Below are 24,978 nucleotides of genomic sequence, written 5' to 3' on the forward strand. Positions count from 1 at the left end.
GGCGGAAAGAGCAAATAGCATCCTCCAACAATATCTGAGGTGTTATGTCAATGACAGAGAGAATGATTGGGTCGAAAAGCTGGCGCTGGCAGAATTTGCCTACAACAATGCGGAGCATGTGTCCACAGGGATGAGCCCCTTTTTGGCCAATTACGGGTGTCACCCCAGGGCATTCCCGGGGGAGGGAGGCGAGAGATGGAGCGTCCCAGCGGCCGAACATTTTGTAGAAGAGATGGAAGCGATCCATCGTCAGCTTCAGCTCAACTTAGAAAGGGCCAAGGCACAATATAAGAAGCAGGCAGACAAGAACAGGAGGGAAGGTGAAACAGTAAGGGTGGGGGATCAGGTGTGGTTGTCCACCCAAGGGTTGCCGTTCAAAGGGGGTTGTAAGAAATTAAGACCCAAGAGATTGGGACCCTTTGAGGTCATTCAGCAGGTCATCCCAGTGGCTTTCAAACTCCGGTTACCCAACCACATGAAATTGCACCCAGTGTTCCACAGGTCGTTACTGTCACCGTACAAGGGGGGAGGTGAAGGGGAGTACAACAGGGGACCAGTCTTGGAGGAGAGGGAGAGCAGTAACCATGTAGCGGAAATCCTCGATTCCAGGTGGAAGGGCAATCAGGTGGAGTATTTAGTGGCGTGGGAAGGGGAACCGGAGTCGGAAAACACTTGGGTGACAGCAGAGGAGGTCAATGACGAGGTTTTAACAGAAACGTTCCACCAAAGATTCCCGAGGAAACCACAGCCGGCAGCAAGGTTTAGGAGGGAGTATTTCGGCACCACAGACGAGGAAGAGGAACTGGAAGGATTCGCGGAGTCGGAGTTGGAAGAAGGAACGGACTCAGACGACGAGGAGTACCGAGAGACTAGGAACCGCAACAAGTGGAGAAAGGTGTTCGAAACTTCAGACGATGAGGAAGGTTCTTTCCGGGGTTTTGCCTCCTCCCAACCCGAAGGGGAGGAGACGGGAGGGGGTGAAGGGGGCCCTGGAGGGGAGGTGGATGTCAGGGAACTGCCATCGGCAGCACAAGAGGTGCCAAGGCTCTCTGAAGTAGAGAGAGACGTAACACCTGAAGAGGGAACCAGTAGGGGGCGAACAGGAATGTCAAGGGAAGGAGAGTCGGAGGAATGGCTCAGAGACGTTTCTAGCGAAAACAGTGGGGATGTCTCAGGTCCTCCTATAGGGACCCCCGTTCCTCGCCGGAAACTGTCACGCAGAGAGTCCAGAAGACGTGTTTCCGTTAAGGAGCTTTTATGTTGGAAACGTTTCCGAAAGCAACCACTTTCGGATTCTGCTAGCGACTGACGCAGCCATGCTGGAGGGGCTCCGTCACAGGCAGAGGTTTGAGAAACTGTTCAAACTCTGAGGGATTTGCAGTTTACACACAAGCAGCTCTTCATCCCATCACAATAGCATTAAACATTTGGTGGTTTATGCTCATTCTGTCTTTTACCTCACCTGGAAAACACGAAGACACGCCTGTAAACTTACTGAAAGTGTTTTTTTAAAAAAAGCAACATAACATAAAGGCTTGGAAAATCATGAACAAAATTCTAGAATGCATAATTTGATTTTAAATGGAAATCTCCCATGACTAGACAACAAAGGAAACACATTTCTACATTTGCTGCTGCCACATACTTTGTGTTCACTTGCCAGCTCAAAAATTTTGATCAAAGCAATCAAGTTTTAAAATTTATTGCTTCGTAAAGGTAGATACTGAATGGAGTGGGAAGAAACATATTTTGCAAGCATGTTACAAAGAACATTGCAACCTCACGAAGCATACCAAGAACACATGTTGTCCTAGAGACTTTCCCAAATTAATGGCAGGTCTGCTTATATGCCACAGTCACAACTTTTATCTCATTCTGTACTGCAAGCAGGCAAGCTTCAACAAACAACAGGCATGAAGTCCTAATGCATGGGTAGGCAAACTAAGGCCTGGGGGCCTGATCCGGCCCAATCGCCTTCTAAATCTGGCCCGTGGACGGTCCGGGAATCAGCGTGTTTTTACATGAGTAGAATGTGTCCTTTTATTTAAAATGTATCTCTGGGTTATTTGAGGGGCATAAGAATTCGTTCATTCCCCCCCCCTTCAAAATATAGTCTGCCCCCCCCAAGGTCTGAGGCCCCCTGCTGAAAAAGTTTGATGACCCCTGTCCTAATGCTAAGTAGTTCCAAAACAGAACTAGCTTTGGAGCATGGAGGCAGATTGCATGCTTTGTCTGGTTCTGTGGCTCCCTGCTCCCCATTGGTTGGCTGGCTTTAAAAAGAAGACTGAAGAGGAAGACATCCCTCTTGTGCTGTGTGCTGTGCCACATCTCAGCCCTCATAAAAGAGCAGGAATTTTAAAAATAGCAGTACTGAGTTTCTAAAGAAGAGATGTTTTCTGGATTTCAGTGGAGGACTGAACTTCTGTAGAAGTTTTATCACAATGGACTGGATCAAGAATTGGAGGTTTCTTAATTCTTCCTATACCATGACTGCAGCTCCTGAAAATGGTGGACCCTCTGGAACAGTGTGAGGAAGAGCTCAAGGGTCATTTCAGCAGAAGGGATAAAATTGGCTAAAGCAGCAGATGCACCTTTGTGAGCAGAGATTTTCATTGATCCCCTTCTCACTATAACCCCTCCCAAACCCTCATGGGAGACTTTGGAACAGATGCACAGGTCTGAAATGACACGGAGTGGGTTGCAAAGCATTATTCTCCCCCTGATCCTATCCACTGTGTTATAAATTGTGGGAATGGTTTCCCCCATAATGACATTTTCTTCTATATACCCTGGAGAGAGTGCGTAAGCAAAAACATCAAAACATCCACACAAAATAAATTTTTAAAAAAGAAATAAAAAGAGACAAGACATACACTACTGTAAATCAATAAAATATTGAATAAAAATAAATTAAAAATAATAATCATAATAAAAACATCCACACAAATCTACTTCTAAATACTGGGACTGCATGCCATGAAATAAAATTGCTGCATAAATATATTTGGGACCCCACAGACCCCTTTTTACATTTATATGGCAACCAGTAGAGTATCTTACAGAGGTACACATTCACACACTTTTTAGATGAATCAAGAATTAAGTATGCAGAATGCACAGCAAGCATGCTTGCTATAGAAAAGCAAGCTTCAAAAAAATCACGTTGCACAGGAGTTTCCACTACAGTACGCATTGCATATGAGCTGCTGAAGCGAACACTACAGTACGCATTTTGTTATTACCAATCAAAGCAGGAAAATTCAAAGGCCCTTTATTGGGTGGAAGCAAAAATATTCCATTACCTCATTTTTTTCTTGCTTGGCTAGTCCTTGATTCTGTGTTCCATTTGCTGGCTCTTTTTCTGGAACTGAGTTCTGGCACACAGTCTCACTGCCTGACAAGGGCTGGGGATCCATTGGCGTGTCACATCTTTCATGGATACAGAGACCAGGAAAAAGGGTTTAAAGTTTTCTTTTATGTTAAACCATTTTGCAAATACATCTTATATATACAGCTACTCATGATTTAAATACATGCTAACCATTTCCCAAACTTAGGCCAGAAAAGAATATTTCCACAACTATGACAGCAACATTTCCCTCCATGCTCACAGTCCTTCGCTGGTCTCACAGAACAGCTGGGTGACAAAGAAAGTGACATATCTAAAATGTTTTAACATTCCAGACTTTAAAAAGTAAAAGTATGGGGGGGGGGTAGGAACTGAGCTTTACTATCCCTCAAGACAACAACTGGCAAAATGTGTTCCCCTGAAAATAGCAGAGGGAATTGGAGTTTGCCTCGTGGCTCAAGACCCATAGCAAACTAAGGGAAGCAATATCTCTCAAAGATGAACAATCTAGTGCAGGAGCAAATGTTATTGTGAGAGGTCCAGAGGGTACTAAAAGAAAGTAAGGCTTGTCCATACTTCCACTTGTCCTGATGCTTTCTCCCTGAAAACCCACTCTACCAATTAATCAGAGCAAAAGTCATTCAGTTTACACGTGGATTGATGTTTGCTCCGATTCAGCAGTAAAGAATCGATTTTCATGGGGAAAGCGGTGCGGAAAAGCAGAAAACTAATCAGACCTATGCTTTCTAGGTGTGGGACAAGCGAAGTGTGGGCGAGCATTAAGTGAAGTGTCCCACTAGGGCTAGAAAAGTGATGTCAAGATCCTTTAAGACAAAAGAAGTATCAGCAACAGGAAAAGACCCATCGAGGCACAACATATAAATTACCAATAATGCTGATGCACTCTATTTTTAAGTGGGCCACAAAAGTCCCAACTAGATTCTAACATGCGTACAGAAAATTTGGCAGAGATCGTTTAAGAGACTCAGCCATCTGTTCAGTAGCGTCAGCATGTGGCAGCCCTGGTTTTAACACTATTAAAAACACAAATAAATATATCATAAAACAGAACAAAACAGCCTCAGGAAGTTTTGGCAGCACCTAAATAACAAACAGTTTCATCTTAGAAGTGTGCATGCACATGAAAGCTTATACAGTGGTACCTCGGGTTACAGACGCTTCAGGTTACAGATTCTGCTAACCCAAAAAAATACTACCTCTGGTTAAGAACTTTGCTTCAGGATGAGAACAGAAATCGCGCCACGGCGCTGCAGCGGGCCCCATTAGCTAAAATGGTACCTCAGGTTAAGAACAGTTTCAGGTTGAGAACAGACCTCCAGAACGAATTAAGTTCTTAACCCGAGGTACCACTGTACCCAGAACAAATTTAGTTGGTCTCCAAGGTGCTACTGGACAATTTTTAATTTTTTTTCGACTGCGTCAGACCAACACAGCTACCTACCTGAATCTAGTATATCTTAGTCTATCTACTTTCCTCCTTTCATGACCTAGGCCTCCATGACTCTGGCTTTAGCCAATTCTCTTCTGACCTAAGCATTCACTCCACATGAAAGAGTTCTTCCTGTGCTTTTCTCTGGTATCCTCAGGAATATACAGTGGTGCCCCGCAAGACGAATGCCTCGCAAGACGGAAAACCCGCTAGACGAAAGGGTTTTCCGTTTTGGAGGTGCTTTGCAGGACGAATTTCTCTATGGGCTTGCTTCGCAAGACGAAAATGTCTTGCGATTCTTGCAATTTTTTTTCACTCCCCACCCCCTTTTTCTAAGGCACTAAGCTGCTAATAGCCTTTTAGCAGCTAATCCACTAATCCCTTAAGCCTTTAATAGCCGCTAATAGCCGCTAAACCGCTAATAGCGCTAATCCGCTAATAGGGTTGCTTCGCAAGACGAAAAAACCGCTAGACGAAGAGACTCCCGGAACGGATTCTTTTCGTCTTGCGAGGCACCACTGTATTCTCATCCCTTCTATATTACCTCTCTATGGTCTCATCCTATCCCACGTATGTCAACACTATTTATTGTTGGAAAAACGCCCACTGGAGGGAAGGGTGCCAACTTCCCAAGACACCGAGGCATCTCTCCGGTGGTCACTCTCTGGCTGAAAACTGCCCTCAGTCCAGAGAGACCGGTAATAAGCGACCCCTCCATCCTGAGAGGAGCACACTCGTCTTCTGGTATTCCATCACAGAAGGAAGAGACAGTCAGTAGTCTACACACTACTTTATATACAGACTGTACACGGAGCTCTCATCCGACATGTCTGCTCTCCTGAGCAGCTAGCACAGAAGTCCAACTCCACACTCACTTCACTCAGAAGCGAAAGTAACTCTCTGGAGTTACTGAGAACAAGCAGAGACTTCCTGTCTCACGCTACCAGACATCACATGATGTCAACAACCATTGTGCTGCTCCTCGCAGCTGGTGAGATATAAAAAGCCCAACATTTATACACCAATAAAACCAACATAAACACTCATCAACATTCAGGTAGGTAGCCGTGTTGGTCTGACACAGCTGAAATATATAAAAAACCAAAAAAACAGAGAAAGAGAAGCAGCCATATCCACTTTTTGACACATCCTCTGCTGGTTTGAAGCCCAGAGTTGTCTGAAGATGAATGCAGACTTTAGACCAAAAAAAAGGTTAGCCACTCCTGCTAAGCTGACACAAATGTGTAAGAAAATGGAGACCTTAATGCATTATTTTGCAGAGCAGGTTCAAGAACCAGTTTCTTATTGTAAAGGTAAAGGTAAAGGTATCCCTGCCCGTACGGGCCAGTCTTGACAGACTCTAGGGTTGTGCGCCCATCTCACTCAAGAGGCCGGGGGCCAGCACTGTCCGGAGACACTTCCGGGTCACGTGGCCAGCGTGACATCACTGCTCTGGTGAGCCAGAGCCGCACACGGAAACGCCGTTTATCTTCCCGCTAGTAAGCGGTCCCTATTTATCTACTTGCACCCAGGAGTGCTTTCGAACTGCTAGGTTGGCAGGCGCTGGGACCGAACAACGGGAGCGCACCCCGCCGCGGGGATTCGAACTGCCGACCTTTCGATCGGCAAGCCTTAGGCGCTGAGGCTTTTACCCACTAAGGTCTAATCTATACTGGTAGGTTATAACATTATAAATGCATTATATAAATGTGACACCAGGAGGCGCTGTATAGCAGTCAATGAAAAACTGCATTGAGACCCATACACCTTTTTATTTTCTTAGCGTTTTTTTAGATTAGTGTAGATCCAGCCTTAGTGTGGTAAAGGGCAACTTACCGCTCAGGTGACTCTTCGTAAATACTGTGGCAATCTGTATTCTCTAACATTAGACTTCGAGTAAGATTCTGTACTCCTGGGTAATGGAAGTTAGCGAAGGAATGTGACATGGGAGATGTTTTTGTCCCAAGATCTGTGATGCGTTTTTCATTAATTGTCAATCCACAGGAGAGTCCATCCAAGGCAGGGTTCAAGGAACGCGTCATGTAAGCATCAGCAGATTGAGGCCTCCTCATGGGTGAGGATGGGTAAGGAGAAAGTTTACTGATGAGGGGAGTCAAAAGGTCAGCATAGGCAGCTTTTGTCGGTTTTAGGAGTTTATCAACATGAATATTCAGCATCTTTTGTTCAAAAGCGCAAGAAAAAATGGTAGAGGGCAGATTCTGAAGCCACGACAACAAACTAAGGTCCAAGTCATCGCACCCATTACCACATAAAAGGTCAATGCCCAGCAACACTTCACTCTCCGTAATTTCTTCTCCTGTTGCTTTACTCTGACAAAACTCCACACAACATTCATACAATAGCCCCTTCATCACAAGCTGAAACAAACGATTGTTGCTTGCTTTAAAGCCAGCCTCACTTAGTTTCCTATCAGCAGGAATGAACTCAGCTACCATGACGCAAGCCTCTTCAAAACAGTGAACTCGTGCGGTGCTTGGGTTCCAGTCTTTGAATTCTGCATGGTTGGTCAGACGAGGCAATGTGAGAAGTAAACACAGTTTGCTATAGTCTTCTTTAGAAGGACAATATTCTTCCAGAGCATGTAGGCACTGTACAGCCTCTTTCATTGTAAATTCCAACTGAAAAAAGAGAGTACCCCTATTTAAGGCTAAAATAAATTTTTTTTATCATACATAGCTGCATAAAGATACAGGTAGATAAATTACTTTGCTATTCACCTATTAATAATCAATTGTAGTTTTATGAGTGTCATCTTTCCCCGCATATGAAAATACAACTTCAACTTGTGTGACCAATAAAATACTGTTCAACTGAACATTTCTATGATATCTAGTGCTGGCACAATTTGTTTTCTAGATAGCTTCCTAGGTCAAGTTTCAGACATCTTGGTATAAGTGCCGTTTCTTTAAACATTGATTAAGGTTTGACACCTAGGTCACTTTTTCCCCTACTCCAGCTTGCATTCAGCACCAGATTTATCCACCTTGGCACCTTAATTTTACAAGGCACAGTTCAGCCCCACGATAATGGGTTGTGAATCACTGTATCAAGTGATCTTCAGTTTTTACTTTCTACACAGATATCCTTGCGTAATAGTTCTTAAAACAAAAATGTAAGACTTGAAAACAAACTTTAAGAAAGACTTGATTGCCTTCTAAAAAGCAAAATACATTTGTATTTTATAAGTTTAGCTAGAGTGCTGAGATTAGATCACAAGGCTTACATGTTGAGGCTCATCTTCTGCAGACATTGCATTGTTTACACATAAGGCTTCTAGAAACTTCTGCTGCAGTATGATATAGCGAAACCTATGCACAAGAAAACAGAAATACAACTGATGTAACAGTGTAAATTAATGTGAACTTTGGTACAAAATTATAGCAGTTAACTGGGACTGCTGTTCCTGAAATTTTGGAAGATCATGTTCTAACACAGGGTTGGGGAAGGTTTAGGTATGCATGGGTTTCAATTTGGTCCACAAGGCTGTTGTTGTTGTTATTGTTGTTGTCATTATCATTATTAATTTATTGAATTTATATACCACCCTATTCCCGGAGGTCTCAGGGTGCTTCACAGAACAAAAGCAAAATATGAAACCACAAAATAAATAATCAAAATAAAAACAACAGCCCAATAATCCCCCTCCCAAAAAATCCCCACATTTTAAAAGTGCATTGGATGGACTCACAGCTGTCCATGGAGGCACAGGTCAATTCTGTATCCAGGGCAGCTGTTTACCAACTCCACCTGGTACGCAGGCTGAGACCCTACCTGCCCGCGGACTGTCTCGCCAGAGTGGTACATGCTCTGGTTATCTCCCGCTTGGACTACTGCAATGCGCTCTACGTGGGGCTACCTTTGAAGGTGACTCGGAAACTACAACTAATCCAGAATGCGGCAGCTAGACTGGTGACTGGGGGCGGCCGCCGAGACCACATAACACCGGTCTTGAAAGACCTACATTGGCTCCCAGTACGTTTCCGAGCACAATTCAAAGTGTTGGTGTTGACCTTTAAAGCCCTAAACGGCCTCGGCCCAGTATACCTGAAGGAGCGTCTCCACCCCCATCGTTCTGCCCGGACACTGAGGTCCAGCTCTGAAGGCCTCCTGGCGGTTCCCTCATTGCGAGAAGCAAAGCTACAGGGAACCAGGCAGAGGGCCTTCTCAGTAGTGGCGCCCGCCCTGTGGAACGCCCTCCCAGCAGATGTCAAAGCGATAAATAACTACCTGACATTCAGAAGACATCTTAAGGCAGCCCTGTTCAGGGAAGTTTTTAATCTGTGATATTTTACTGTATTTTTTGTTTCTATGGAAGCCGCCCAGAGTGGCTGGGGAAACCCAGCCAGATGGGCGGGGTACAAATAATAAATTATTATTATTATAATCAAATCAACCAAAGACCTGGTTAAAAAGGAACATTTTTGCCTAGCGCCTAAAGGTGTATAATGAAGGTGCCAGGCGAACTTCCCTGGGGAGAGCATTCCACAGACAGGGAGCCACTGCAGAGAAGGCCCATTGTCGTGTTGTCATCCTCCGGACCTCTTGGGGAGGAGACACACGAAGAAGGGTCTCAGAAGATGATCTCAGGGTCCGGATATGTTCATACTGAAAGAGGCAGTCCTTGAGATATTGTGGTCCTGAGCCGTTTAAGGATTAATAGGTCAAAAGCAGCACTTTGAATTGGGCCCGGAAACTAATTGGTAGCCAGTGCAGTCGGACCAGGATCAGTGTAATATGCTCAAACCGTCTTGCTCCAGTGAGCAACCCAGCCACTGAATTCTGCACTAGCTGAAGTTTCTGAACCGTCTTCAGAGGCAGCCCTACATATCATGCATTGCAGTAATCTAACCTTGAGATTACCAGAGCATAGACAATAGTAGTTAGGCTATCCCTGTCCAGATAGGGGTGTAGCTGGGCCACCAGCTGAAGCTGATGGAAGGTACTCTGTGCCAGAGGCCACCTGAGCCTTGAGTGACAGCAAAGAATCCAGGAGTACCCCTGGAGCTACGAACCTGCTGCTTCAGAGGAAGTGTAACCCCATCAAGAGCAGGCAATCTCCCACCCATCCGGTCTAGGGAACCACCCACTAACAGTGCCTCAGTCTTATCTGGATTGAGTTTCAGTTTGTTGGCTCTCATCCAGTCCATTACCGAGGCAAGACACTGGTCCAGCACTTCCACTGCCTCACCTGCAGATGTAAAGGAGAAATAGAGCTGAGTGTCATCAGCATACTGCTGACAACGTACTCCAAACCTCTGGATAACCCCACCCAGCGGTTTCATGTAGATGTTAAACAATGTGGGGATAGGATTGAGCCCTGTGGAACCCTACATTGAAGATTTCACAGGGCTGAAAAGCATTCCCCAAGCAACACCCCCGGGAAAGACCATCCAAGTAGGACTGGAACCACTGCAAAGTGGTGCCACCCACCCCTAGTTCGGACAGTCACTCCAGAAGGATACCGTAGTCAATGGCATTGAAAGTCGCTGAGAGGTCGAGAAGAATTAACAGGGACATGTTTCCCATGTCTCTCTCTCTCTCGACAGAGGTCATCATACAGGGCGACCAAAGCAGTTTCTGTGCCAAAACCAGGCCTAAACCCCGACTGAAATGGAGAAATGGATCCAGAAAATCAGTTTCTTCCAAAAAGCGCCTGGATCTGGTTTGCGACCACTCACTCCAGAACCTTGCTCAGGAAAGGAAAATTAGCAACTGGCTGGCAGTTAGTTAGAAACCTTCCCTGGATTTGGAAGTGGTTTTACCACTGCCTCCTTCAAACAGGCAGGGAACACCTCCTCTTGTAAAGAGACACTGATCACATCCCCGGCCCAGCCAGCTGTTCCCTCCCTACTGGTTTTTATCAGCCAAGAGGGGGCGAAGGTCTGAGCGCCAGTGGTTGCCCTGTCTGATCCAAGCACCTTGTTCACATCCTCGAACCTTACCAACTGAAACTCATCCAACACAACAGGACTAGACTGTGCTCTGGACACCCCATGAGATTCATCTGCTATAACAGCAGAGTCAAGATCTGGGTGGATGCAAGTGATTTTATCCTCAAAATGCTTTGCAAACAAGTCACAGAGAGCTGCTGTCGGATCTATCACCTCCATTGGGCCAGCCTGTAAAAGGCCCCATACAACCTGGAAAAGCTCTGCTGGGCGACATAATGAGGATGCAATGGAGGCAGCAAAATATGCCTTCTTTGCTACCTTCACTGCCACTAGGTAGGCTCAATAATGAGCCCTTACCAGTGTTGGGTTGCATTCATTCAGATCTTTCCTCCACTTGTGTTCAAGCCATCTCCCAGCTTGTTTCCTCGCCCTAAGATCTGGAGTATACCAGGTGCCAAACAGGGCTCCATGAAGTGCGAGAGGGCATTCAGGGGTGATTGTGTCAATAGCCCAAGCCATTTGGGTGTTCCAGAGGTGGGACAGGGCTTTGACAGAGGCACCAGTCATCTCAGCCGGAAAACCTCCCAGAGCCGTTTGGAATCCCACTGGATCCATCAGCCTCCGAGGGTGGACCTTCCTAATAGGTTCCCTGCCTCTGTGGAGGGGAAAAGGCGCTGACAGCCTAAATCTCAACAGGAAGTGATCTGACCATGACAAGGGACTGATGTCAATATCCCCCACCTTCAAATCACCCTGTTGCTGCCAAGAAAACAAAGCCCAGAGTGTGGCCTCCCATGTGCCATGGGCCAGTGACATGTTGGGACAGCCCCATGTTTCCCTCAAGTCAAGTCTTCCTTCATATGTGACAACAGGCATATGGCAGGCAGAGGCATGGCTGGATTGGTTGTGTAACAGAGTTCTTCATGGGGAGCTTGATGATGTAGCCAATCCCTGCAGAAAGCAGAGTTGAATCCACGGCCCATCAGCTGAATTCAAGCCTGCCAAATCAGCTGCGCAACTCAGTTCCCCATGGGGAGGGGAGCTTGGCTGCACAGCTGATGCCTGCAAAAAACAGGGCTGAAGCCTGTACTCAGTGCATCTGAAGCTGAGTATACAGCTAACAAAGCCCCTTGTGCTACTGTTCCCCAGCACCTAACAACCAGCTGGCTGTTGGAAGCCTAGGAAGGACTGAGCAACAGACTTTGACAGGTGGGTGGGCCAAGCCAGCTGTCAATCATCATCATGGCATTAGGTGAATTGACAAGTGGGTTCTCCTGTTCACCTGTCAAAGTTGGCCCTTGAGGGTAGGGACAGATAAGGATCTAGGCCACTGCACCAAAAACGTTCTCTAATCGTTCCTTTGTTGTCCCAAATCCTAACTATGAGAGCTTATCCAAACACTGCTATTTTGTTTCTACTTGTTTAATGGAATTTTAGTGAGAGCTGTGATGAAAATGTGTTATTCTTATAGAGTTAATTGAGAAAAGCTTGTAAGGAAGAATGCAATGCAGATACAGACACTGCAACAGTTCTGAAACTGTATGAAGGCTGAGTGAATGTTTAATTGTTGTGTTGCATAAATGGGATTGCCATGGTATTGAAAAATTACTATAAATTTACCTTTTCTTATCAAATTTGTCCATGCACTCCAGAGGTTGGATGAACTGAAGAACCTCATCCCACTGACCATCAAGGATCAATTGTCTTTTAAAAGAGAGAGAGAGAGAGAGAGAGAGAGAGAGAGAGAGAGAGAGAGAGAGAGATTGAATTCTGCTGGACTTTCAATTTAGTTTTTAAGCTAACCAAAACATCCCTTCCCTCAACTACAGCAGTTGACCAATCAACTTTACAAAGTCAATGCTTTAGAAAGTAGTTAAGAAGATTATTTACTAATTTAAATAGATAAAAGTAAAACCTTTTTACAGGAAGACAGAAAATTGTCACCCTCCTCTTTCTGTGAGCAGAGGTGTCCGCTGGATCAAGGGACTGAAAGTCACAACTGGATGCAATATAATTTGTATTGCCTTGTGCTGAACAGTATTATCTGGTAAAAGTTGGGTGGCTCAAAAATGTAAACTGACAATAATCTAATATACTGTATTTATGCATGTTTCAGATACTTATAGGAATAGCATTACACTGGCCATGTCTTGCAGCCAAGTGCTTAAAAGGGGTTATGGATAAATTTTATTCAGTACACATACAGAAATGGATAACAAGTCAGTCAAGATACTGTAAAGCCCAAGATGGATCAAAGCATTTTAAAGGCATGGACCTGAGTTTAAACAACAGCAACAAAAATGTGACCTATGTTTAAACAGTATCCTTAATACTATGATAATTATTTGTACCTTAAGAAAAGCATATCATCTGAGAACAGTCCATTAATTACTCCACTTTCTTTCTCCAGAGCCAACATACTGATATGAAGTTTTCTTGAATTCAAAAAATCCAGTATTAGCTTGACTATTTCAGCTTCTTTTACATTCACTGTCTCTTCTGCCGTCATTGTGAAAGACTGGAAAGAAGAAAAAGCTACATATAAAATTGGGATTGACCTGCATCTTGTTAGCAAACAGACACTATCATACAGCTCAATGTAGCATCACTAATAATTTGGCCCAATTGTACAGCTTGCAGTTCAGCTTCATACAGAGGGCTACAAATATCAAGGAAGATTATGTTTTACTTAACTATGTTTTAGTTTACAAGTGTTTAGTAGCATAAAGAACATTTGAACAACAGCTCCTTTAGAAAAACAACAACTCAATATGTGTTAAAGCAGAGTATCTGGCTATTCAGAAAGTGGACATTTTGTTGGTTACATTGGGGGGGGGGACCCCATAACAGTAATCTACTTTATAATTATTAATATTATTAAGCAAAAATAATTGGTAATTTTACCATGAATTATCAGCATGATTGAATAACATAACAATCTGCAAACTGTTACCTGCATTTTATCAAAGTGCCACTTGCATGCTATGGAGTATTTCTGCCTACATTTTTGTTTCAGCAAATTAATCTTTAAGAGCCAGGCAAAAACATTACTTAATACAGACTTCATGTGATTTGGCCTTTCCTATCATATGCTCCAAATCAAATCCAAAGATCAAGTAAGTGTGCACTATCAATAATACCATCTGTGCATTACGCACAAACAAAACGAAACAAAAAAGAGAAAGGGGGGATTTTCAGTGGCTGCTGCAACATTCACTTTCTTTTGAATATTATTTTATGATAAACTATGTAGAAGACTTTTTCTGTTTAAGTTCCTGCAGAAGGTTAAAGGAAGGAGTAAAAATCATTGTACAGTGGTGCCTCGCAAGACGAAATTAATTCGTTCTGTGAGTTTTTTCATTCTACGAGTTTTTTCGTCTTGCGAAGCACCAATGTGTATTGACGGTTTCCAATAGGAATGCATTGACGGTTTTAAGAAAAAGGCACAAGACGTTTTCGTCTTGCAAAGCAAGCCCATAGGGAAATTCGTCTTGCGAAGCAACTCAAAAAACGGAAAACTCTTTCGTCTTGCGAGTTTTTTGTCTTGCGAGGCATTCGTCTTGCGAGGTACCACTGTATTTATTCATTTTTTAAGATTTGTAGCTGCTTCTCAGTTACTTTCTCAAGAATGGAACACAGATTGAAATCTTACACTGAGTAATACAAAATGACCATTTTGACCACACATCTCCTTACCACTTGACAGGATATAAACTAATATGCCAAGTATTAATATGCATACTGTTTTCATTTACCATTTGCTTAATGAACTGTTTGTATCTGCCAACTGTATATGAATCTGTATTTGAAACTTAGTCATTTGTGTTCTAACAGTAAAGTTTCAAATCTCTTATTTAAAATTCTGTTTGAATAAATGTTTCACAAGTCCCTCTGCCCAGCACTTGATACAGTCCTAAACCTCTGTATATAGAAATTTTGAATTGGTTTCTTGCTGTTTTTCCTTCTTCCTATAATAAAGTCACATAAAAATGGTGATTAGCTGTCACTTTCCACTCCACATACACACAAACATGCGCATTTGTCACTTACGACATGATTTCCTACATGGAATTTGTATCTGTGTAGGAAAAGAGTCTTGTGTGAAGTATTCCCAAGTGTGTTCATAAAAAGTCACTATTATGTATTTCATCTACAGAGATAGTCCATAAGGAGGAATCACTCCATAGAGTCAGTGTTTGTAAAATGATAGTGAGAGGTAATGCTCATGGTATGCCAGACATGAGGTTTTCATCCTTGGCATTTGTACTATTCTACTTCATAGTTTCCTGATTATTCTTTCCTTGGTTTAAACAGCATATCTAGCCCAGCAAACATACTGTTAATAGGTACTGAGCAATACAATACAAGTACTGAATCTTTGTAATCACAAATAATTCTTCATGTTTGAAAGGACTGCACAGTATTACAAGAAGCATGTACGTTTTGCTTAAGGCTGAAGACAGATCTAGAGAAAAGGGATCAAATGGTAAGCTGAAAGGAAGTACTGGAGAAGCTGCTTCTCCACTAGCAGATGGATGGGGCCAGAGTATACTTCTCTTTAATTCTGCAGTTGCAGCAGTTTCCCCACCCTGACAAACTCTCTGCTGCTGCTCCTTCCCTGGCAAATCGACGGAGTGGGCCTGGTCTTCCCTCCTTCCATTATGTTCTACCTGAAGTGTAGGGAATGTAGCTTCTTCAGCAGTCTTTAATCCTCTGGCAAACTGGGGTCACAGTGTGCTTGCCTTCAGTTCTGCAGTGCCAGGACAACTCCCATGATTCATTGTTAGTCACAGACATGTCAGTTTCCAGCACTGCTTTCTCCCACCCAGAACTTCAGACTCCCAATTGTAAGAACTCATAGGCAGAGTTGCAATTGAGACCAATGATGTAGGGATGTGCACATGTCAATCTGGATGTGTTAATTCGTATGTCAGTTGTATTCTAGTACTGTAGTTATATTTCATTTCCTCGTTTGTGTTGCATTTTAAGTTTTGCCGCATTTCATGGACTGTCTAGCGTATACTGTCTTTGTCAGAAACAAATGTGAGCTCAAAAAGATCCCGCCAGACACAGTATCAATTGTCCAGGGAGTGAGATTTTGCATTAAATAGGACTGGCTCTAATCTGCAGTCAGATTTTAAGACACAGAAGGCTAGAATAAGAAGAATCACATATTGACATACACACCCATAAATCTGAGCCTATGCTCTTGGCTGACATATATGGGGGGTTGGGGTGGAAAGAGAGAGAGAGAAAATAAGAAGCAGCTGGGCCACAGAAGGTGTTAGTCACAGAACACAAAACAACTCTTTGCTCAGTGTATCTGGAGGAGAAACCACAAAGACTCTGGGCAAGTGAGATGTCTTTCCCTCTTGAGGGCAGCTGCTCACATTTCATCATAATTGTTTCAGTTCCCATTAAGCATTTGGGACAGACATTTGATCCTTGGAGATATTCTCTGTATAGATGGGAACCTCAGAGGAACTAAACTGATTGACAATCGTAAGTACAAAAACTGTATCATATTTTATCACAGCCTCTAAAATCGCTCCCCTCCTCCATCTCAAAAGATCCCAAATTTTTAGTAGTATTTTTAATGATACTATGACTTATCAAATAATTTAACAACCTCATTTGCAGGAATCATGTTTAGCTATCCACTAAGTTTCTTAGGATTAGGAGACTACAAATACATCTCATGTGAAATAGGATCCCAAGATTTCAATTTTACAATTTAGAGTAGTACAGATAACATACCTCCCGTGTTAGTAATTTTATTAAATATTTATACATGCTATTGATGCAGAAGGTGTTATGATATACAATACGTTGCCAGGGAGTAGATTTACACTAAGCAGCAGCTTTAGTGGGAGTGTCAACAGAAACCTTTTTACAAATGAAATGTCTTACACACTTCCCAATATGTAAGTAGAACAGACACCGATACCTTCCCTAAGTTGTATAGAAGACGGAATTTCAGCAAGTGCAGCTTTTCTCAACCTTGCATTACAAACTCAATCTTCTGGAATTCCCTCTTCTACACAACAATCAAAGATGCATAAACCCTTTCTGCTCTTTCACCCAGAGTAAGATTATTATAGACAGCCTCACTAGAAATTAGCAGAAGGCAATATTCTAAATTCCCTTAAGGAGGGTGCAATCATCAGTTCTATAACAGTAACTAAAAGACAGTGGTGGGAACCTCCAATCCATCTTAATTAGGCCTGCCAGGACTCAGATGTTGGCTCATCAGGCCATTTGGGGCAAACCACATCCACCTTTTCTGGCCCAACATCATAGGAAAGGTCAAGCATCAAAAAATTATTTGCATCAGCAAATCAGCACAGTGAAAGAAAAGGCATCAAATTCAGAAAGTACTGATTTTTTTTATGCAAAGAAAGAATTTGGAATACACTCCGAATTCAAGTTAAGGATGCAAATAAATGATCTTCATTTGCAGAGAGCCACATTTCCCTAGGAAAGATCCTTCACATCCCTGGTTTTAATTCAAGCCAGGCTGCAAAGGAAGAATAAAAAGTGCACTCCCGATTCCTTCTATTGAACTTAAGTCACCTGTCAAAAAAACCCTCGGAAGATGGGGGACCTCAGAATCCACCCCACCCTGATATAGGATGCAAAGAGCACTGCTGCAGCACTAACATTGCTGTGTGTGCTGCTTCTTGTGAGCTTAAAAGCTGAAATAGGTAGCACATGTTGTGGAGATTACACTGCAGTGCTCCTTCCAGCTTTGCCTAAGTACTAGAAGTAAGGCACATCAGATGTTACATAGCTACTATTGAAGTCTCAGTCTAAGAAGTTATCTTCCTCGCTATATATGGAACAGAGAATTAACATTCCTGTTTACATGTAATGCTAAGACCATGGCTTAGCACAAACAAGCACACATGCCACCTCTTGGGGAGGAGATTGTGGTTTGTCTTTATGCGTCATCTGAATTTAGGTTCATGGTTTAGCTCTCTCAGACAAACCATGAGCTGTATATCATAGGACAAGCCAAGCAGAAAAGTGAAGTGTGAATTGGCCCTAAACACACAATCATATTCCCTTGTAAGGAACCATCATTTTTGTTTATCATAGCTTTCAATCCTTGAATTAGAAACTGGTAATGAGTGTTTTAAGTGGTAAGGAAAAACTAACAGCTTTTATTTAAAAGTCCTGTACTAGTGACCAAGTTTTTTAATTTGATGAAAAACAGAAGTTGGGATGTTTGTCATGTTAATACTGATGGAGATATCAAACATTTATTGACCTAGTATTTGTCTCACAATTGTTTTTATCATGCATAAAAATTGGGATAAAGATAGAAAAAAGTAACAAAGAGTAAATTACAGCACCCTGATCCAGATTAAAGGATCCTGGAGATAAACGTTAGGACAGTGGTGTTGTGTGAGCCCATAGCACCAAGGACAGGTGGGCACAAGCACTCAGGGATGGGGCATGCTGGGGGCAGAGGGAGAAGGAGCCTACCACAGCAGCCCCACATGCCTGGCATGTTAAAGGAAAAACAAGCCTGACTTGGGAGTGGAGCAACTGCTGCTGCCACCCACACCCCAGCCCCAAAGGCCAGCCTGGGCATGGCTTCCCTCAATAAAAGAACTATTGGGGGGTGCCTGGTTGTGCCCCCTCAAAAAACTGCACCCAGGGTAATGCCCCCAAGCTACGCCACTGTGTTAGGAAGCAGGCTTCTGTGCACACATTCTTTTGGATCAGGACAGTCACATTCAAATTAACTGTACTTTCCACTGTGCACCCAAACACAGACATCTCCTATAGGTACTATATTCTTTTATTTTCAATGAGATGCATATTTGGATGTGCATCCACAGTCTAGTACAATTATGAGTGAATACCATTTTTACACATGACTAAAGTTGGATTGGGGCATTGTCTCTGCATTTGGAAAGTTCTGTCTGTCTTGTACTGTGGTTCATTCTACATGCTAGTGTGAAGAACTGTACAGCTTAGTCACAGGGCAACAAGACGAAAAGTTTAGTTCTACCAAAGAAATAAGTCCAGCAAGAAAATAAGCTTATGTATGTGGAAGCATTTTGTAAGTAACTAGTCAACAGAATTATAATGTTACTAGAGACTTATAGGCTCAGAATAAACAACAGAAAAATTAGAGGCAATCCTGTCCTCCCCCCATTTTTCCAGCCCCCCCCCCAGGTCTTCACATCTCTAAAATTAATAAAACACACTGGTGCATCAGTATATTCATATCAGGGACTATAAGGCATATGCAAAGGAGACTTTATCACATTGGCAGATAAACCACCATCCAACAAATCTGAAAGATGCAGCTCAAGCTCCTCAGTATGCCACAAGCAGCCAGCACATATGGCACACAACGTCACCAAAGTGACCCAAGGCTAATACTTCAGAATGACTGAAGGATTTAGAATCCCTTTCTTTTTAATATACATTTTGAATTTGCAGGTTTTCTTCCAATTCTGATTACTTATTTGTTGAAAAAGCAAAGCTTTCATAGCGTATCACCACTCAGACATTCCAATATTTTTTACAGAAATGTAAGTCATATATCCTTACTCCAGATAACAGCTTATATCGGACAGCTATGACAACCAATTGACACAGATGGAAATAACTAAGGCTTTGCTTCAGTAGCGTCTTTCTCTGTGAGAGCTAAATTGTCATTGCATGCAATCTTGACTAAGCCTTTTCTAAGTAGACTAGCAAGCGTTGCCGTCATTGCATGAGACAATGGTCTAAAATAAATGCAAGCGTACCATAAGGGATACCAAAAAGAAAAATAAATTCAAGGAGCACATTGCTAAAAATATTAAGACAATAAACAAACATGCATGCATGCTGGGAGGGCTCTGCCCCAACGCTTGCTCTGCTGTCCAACCCCACCACCAGCACTTCCCAACATTAGCCCCCCTAAAGCCCTTCCCACCCTATACAACTACTAAATCTCCCTTTCACCTTCCCAACCCTATTTTTGAAATCACTTCTCTCCTCTGTTCTGCAGCTGCACTTTGTCCACAAAACTAGATGACTTTAAAAGGGGATGAGACAAATTTATGAAGGATAAGGCTATCAAGGCTAGTAGGCCACTGCTGGAAAGCTTGCTGGAAATCACAAGTGAGGAGAATGCTGGTGTGCTCAGGTCCCACTTGCAGGCCTTCCATAGGCATCTGAAAAGGTGGAGAGATTTTCCCGCCTGAAAAACTTCCTACCTTCTCACTATTTGCCATTACCAAATTTACAGTGCAATCTTATGCATGTATACTCGGACCTCATCTACACTATACTGCACTAAAGTAGTATAGACAGTTTTAAACAGCTAACCACTTTGAACAGTTATGCTTTCCTGCAAAGCAGCCTGAGAACTAAAGTTTAAGGGTGCTGAGAGCTGTTAGGTGGCCCCAATTCCCCTCACAGAACTACAGTTGCAAGAGTTTCCTGGGAAGAGGGACTGATTGTTAAACCACACTGGAATTGTAGCTTGGGGAGCAAAATAGGGGATCTCTCAGCACCCTCTCAGCAACTACACTTCCCATGATGCTTTGGGGGAAGCCACAGCTGTTTAAAGTGATATAGTGATAGAATGGAAAGCCAGTGTCATGTAGTGGTTAGGATGTCTGGCTAGGACCTGTACAACCAAGGTTCAAATCTCCACTTAGCCATAAAGCTCACTGGGTGACCTTGGGCCAGTCACTCTCAGCTCAACCTACCTCACAGGGTTGTTGTGAAGATCAAATGGGGAGGAGAAGTATTTACGCCACCTTGAGCTTGCTGGAGAAAGGTGGGATATAAATACAATCAATCAATCAATCAATCAATAATTCTGCTTTAAATACATAGTGCAGATGGGGCCTTAGAAGTAAATCCCACTGAGTTCGATGGGACTTACTGCCAGGTAAGTGAGTACAAGATTTAAGGCTTAGTACGCAAGTAACAATTTATTTCTTAAAGGCTGCTTTAAGGTAATAAATTGAACATTGTCTTAAATCACAAATTAATAAATGTATTTTATAGATGTTAAGATTATATTTTAATTATAATTTAGTGCCTTTAGAGCTAAATTACTGGGAGTATATCTAATACTAAGTTTCTTCCCTCCGCTGTAGCTTGTGGCTTGGCTCGCTTCATACTATTTATTCAGCAAGCTAGATGAACTGTGTGATGCAATGTGGCTTTAACACGATCATCTTGCAGAACACAAGTTGTCAGGTAATTCTGCCTTGAAACAACAGGCTAGCCAACAGTACAATCCTATGTATGTGTCAGAAGAATGTACCACTGTGATACTTCCCATCTCTAGTGTGTTTAGTATTGAAGCCTGCCTGAAGCACTTGTTGGTTCCTTTCATTTCTTTGATTGTTAAACTGAAGTGTTAATAAAGAAATTACAATCTTCTTTAGAAAGGGAACAAACTGTACTTAAGGTCACCCTCAATTTGAGACAGTCCTTCAAGCCCATAATTTGTAAAATTAGTTGCTATTGTGTAATGATTTATCTCCCAAAATAGCACAGTAGAATCTAAAGTAATTGTAAACAGAAGTTCAATATACAACAGAAAACTAAAATAGATTAATATGCAAATAATTGAATATTCATTTGGCATAGTACAGTATTTATTATTATTTAAAACACCTCCTGACAATGCACAATTTCTGCAATACACAAAGACAGGCAGGCACCTAGGGGCCAAGGCACTGGTTTATTATTCCTTATTTAGTCTCTCCTAACAGCCTTTTAATCAAAGGATAAGGATAAGTATTTGTGGCAAATAGGTATTAAGGCAGCATTTAAATTTTAAAAGGTACATAGATTTATTTACATTATGTCCATGTATTACTTATTGTTCAGTAAGAGGCATATTTGAGGGTCAATAACTGATTATGGATAAAAAGTGCCCTTTATTTTGTGATTATAACAGATATCCACTGTTTATTACAGGGGTGGGAACCTGTGGCCTTGCAAATTATGTTGGAGGACAACTCACATCAGCCCTAACCAGCAGCACCAGGATGATGGGATTTGTAGTGCTGCAACATCTGGAGGGCCACATGTTCCCCACCACTGGTTTACAATAAACATTCCACACAACTATATGTACTTAAAGGGAAAATCCCAGTGCTTTTCAGCTCTTCACTGCACCCATTCTAATCATTTTTATAATAATATAAATAGGGCATTCCAATCAAAAGCAAGCACTTTTACCCCCTTTTCATTTTATGGTAAGGAAATGCATATGTTTAACTCTCTGACTGAAATAAAAGGAGAAGGAGAATTGCTTTGTTTTAACAGTATTGTGCTTTAACAATATTACCCAAGCCAGGCCACGACAGAGCAAAAGGACTCAGTGACCCACTGTTTTTCAACTCTTTGGCTTACTAAGGGAAAACAATTGCTTCTAATTGCAACAACCAAAACCTCTATTCAATAAATAAAGAGCAAATGCTTCACATCCTCCTGCTCCATAGCTGCAGTCAATTGGCCTGCCCAAAAGGATGCATGTCAGGTGGTACAAAATTACTATATGTTCTTTATGCTAGGCATGAAAGGAAGATGGTAGCTCTATCATAATTAGCACACCTTTTCTGGTAGTGCCACAGTGCGTGGATTGAACCTAAGATATAAAAATGCAACAGTGCTGCAGACAGGAGGTAGATGCAAAAATCCAGTGTCTCAAAAACTGATCCTGGTGTCAAGATTACTGAAGAGGACAGAAAGGTTTCTTTGGTAGGTACCACAATGAGGCGAACCTCAAGGGAATATTAGCTATGATTCCTAGATAGATTTCAGCCTGGCATCTTTCAAGTAAACCCTATATGGGAGAAGTGGGGTGGGAAGAGCCTGCAGCATAACAGCAAGAATAAAACTCTCATCATCATCATCATTATTAAAATTTCTATGCTGTCCTTCATAGGCCAAAGATTGCATAATTAGCCAAAGGCCTGGGAGAAGAGGAATGTTTTTGCCAGGCACCTACATTGGGATCTCTACTTCTTACTTTCAAGTGGCTCCTAGAAAATTTATTTGGCACCAAAATTTTGTGTATATATTTGTGAAAGAGAAAACACATGAGGAGGCTTCAAGAATAGCCAAGTGCAGAAGTTATCTGTGACTGACCAATGGGGCACTGAAAAGCCACATCCTTTGCACCTTTACAGAGTGGTAAGCTAAAATAATTCTCATGATCTATGTTGCCCCATTTATGCCAAAATGAATAATTTTTGTTGTCAAATAGCTGTGCATTCTCTTGTTTTCACCTGCTATAATTTATTCTCCAACTATTATTTGTCTAAAAGATTATCAAATTAAATAGATGAGCAAAGCAAGAATGGAAGGTGATAAAACATACTAATTACAGCAATTAATCAGGAGATGAAGAGGAGAAAAGGCTATTCAAAAGATTACCATATAGAAATAGGAAGGGGTCACTAGCATAACAGTTATGTCAGCATATTATATTTATTTAGCCTTTCTCATGTGTGACCTATTGCTATTCAGGTCTCCAAACCAGAATATACCACAGACACATGGTACTACAGAAAAGTCACAGGCATTCATTCATGGCATCCTTCAAACTAAGGTTGTCAACAAATTGATTTGCTCTTTGTTCAAACAAAGAACAAAGTATTCCATTATTGTCTCGAGCTATTGTATACAGTCGCTGCAACATCTGCAGCTGCCTGCTGCCAATATGTTTTGTCAAGTTTGCATTCCTGTATTCAGAATGCATCCATAATAACTGTCACCCTTCGTTTGTACACTCACAGGATTGTCACTAAACTAAACACATTCTAAAAGAAGCATGCGCATGCATGCATCCACGAACCCACCCTTCCTTCACTGCAGCTCAGTTGTGTGAACAAAGGATTGCAACAGGGAATTGGATACTTGACACTCAAGTTTTTCCTGCTAAAACATGCTGAAAAAGCTACTGTGCTGTGACACTACCCTTGCAATGAAATTACTCAGGAGCAGGGACTCTAGGACACAAAACTGGAATGCTTTCTCGGGAAAACGCACAATTAAAAACCTCAGAGCAGGTAAGACAGGCTATAAAAACACCCCATCTTTTTTTTTTTTCTTCCTCCAGACAGTGACACTGCAAACCTGTTTCAGGCATCCTCTCCTGTCAAGCACACCAAGCACAGCACAGACAAACAAACAAACAAACAATGTCTCTTATGTGCCCAGGACAGATCTGGGTTACTTAGGGAGAGCAGCTTTGCAGGTGCTTAACCCGTTCTGGGAGGTTTGCCCTGCTAATAATGCTGCAATAACAAAGGCAGAAGAGGGAGGTGCGGGGACGAGAGGAGGAGACGTTCGCCAGAGAACGGGAAGCAAAATGCAACAAAACCATGGGCAACGGACAAAATTCAGCAGCAATGCACACGCATACAACACTTTCCCCTCGCGAGGCCGGCGGAGTGTGAGGAGAGGCAGCCGTGGCGATGAAGCATGCACTGACTCAACGGGAGACAAATAAGCAGGATGGGTTGGGGGGGGGGGGTAAAGAAAATGGTCCTTTCGCTCATTCAGCACCAAAGCAGCCCAAGGGAGGCTGTCGCTTCGCTCCTCCCGCCACCGCCGCCGCCGCCACCACCAGCAGCGCCAAGCCCTTGCCCTGCCAACGCCTCCAAGGGGTGCCCCCCGAACGGGCACTCACTCGGGGCCTGCCCTCAGGCCCCGGGCATCCCTTCCCACCTTCCCTCTCCTTCGACCCGGTTCTTTCCCCCCTCAGCGGAGGCGGCGCCACCCACCCAAGCCAGGGCAGCCGTAGGGCCCATCCCTCAGGGAAGAGACAGAGGCTCACCTCAGGGGAGGCTCCCTCCCAAAGCGGCGAGGGGAGACCGGGGCTGGCGGGGGCGCGCAAAATGGCGGCAAGCGGAGCCTCCCCACCGGGGTAGTGGCAGGGAGGGAAGGAGGGGAAGAGGGTCCCGTCGCCAGCAGCCAACGCGGCCCTGCCTGCCTGCCTGCCGGCGCCCAGCTGCTCCTCGCCTTCCCGGCCCGGCTTGTGTAGTGGCGGCGGCGACAGCAGCGCCCTGGCTGCGGTTGTCAAGCGGCTTCTCCAATCAGTGCCCGGCAGGCCGGCTCCTCAGGGCCCCGCGGCGCCTGGGCGGGGTGACAGCGCAGCCGCCTGACTGGGAGAGCCAGGGAAAAAGGGGCGGGCGGGCGCAGGGGCGGCGTCCCTCCGGGAGGAATGGCTCGCCCAGCCCATGTCGGGGAGCGGCGCGGGCGGGAGGCGCGACGGGGATCGGGGGTGG

The 24,978-nt window shown here is 43.4% G+C and overlaps 1 protein-coding gene across 5 annotated transcripts in view; it reads right to left on the reverse strand.

Annotated features, from left to right (window-relative positions):
• The window catches only part of WDR47 (WD repeat domain 47), a 42,547-nt gene extending 17,589 nt beyond the window's left edge, over positions 1 to 24,958 (reverse strand). For 2 of the 5 annotated variants that reach the window (XM_083445163.1, XM_083445162.1), the window contains exons 1-7: positions 24,528 to 24,861; positions 13,063 to 13,229; positions 12,332 to 12,415; positions 9,971 to 10,008; positions 8,044 to 8,128; positions 6,636 to 7,438; positions 3,303 to 3,429 (exon numbers count right to left, since the gene is read on the reverse strand). In XM_083445163.1, the coding sequence (XP_083301289.1) occupies positions 3,303 to 3,429; positions 6,636 to 7,438; positions 8,044 to 8,070 (957 nt within the window). In that variant the 5' untranslated portion in view covers positions 8,071 to 8,128; positions 9,971 to 10,008; positions 12,332 to 12,415; positions 13,063 to 13,229; positions 24,528 to 24,861. Of the gene's footprint in view, positions 1 to 3,302; positions 3,430 to 6,635; positions 7,439 to 8,043; positions 8,129 to 9,970; positions 10,009 to 12,331; positions 12,416 to 13,062; positions 13,247 to 20,430; positions 20,487 to 24,527 lie in introns of those variants that run through there. The other 3 variants (XM_083445160.1, XM_083445159.1, XM_083445161.1) reach the window with 3 other exon arrangements.
• Positions 24,959 to 24,978: the final 20 nt, after the last annotated feature.

The sequence above is a fragment of the Podarcis tiliguerta genome (genome assembly GCF_965153285.1).
Source record: "Podarcis tiliguerta genome assembly, chromosome: 6".
NCBI classification, from domain to species: domain Eukaryota; kingdom Metazoa; phylum Chordata; class Lepidosauria; order Squamata; family Lacertidae; genus Podarcis; species Podarcis tiliguerta.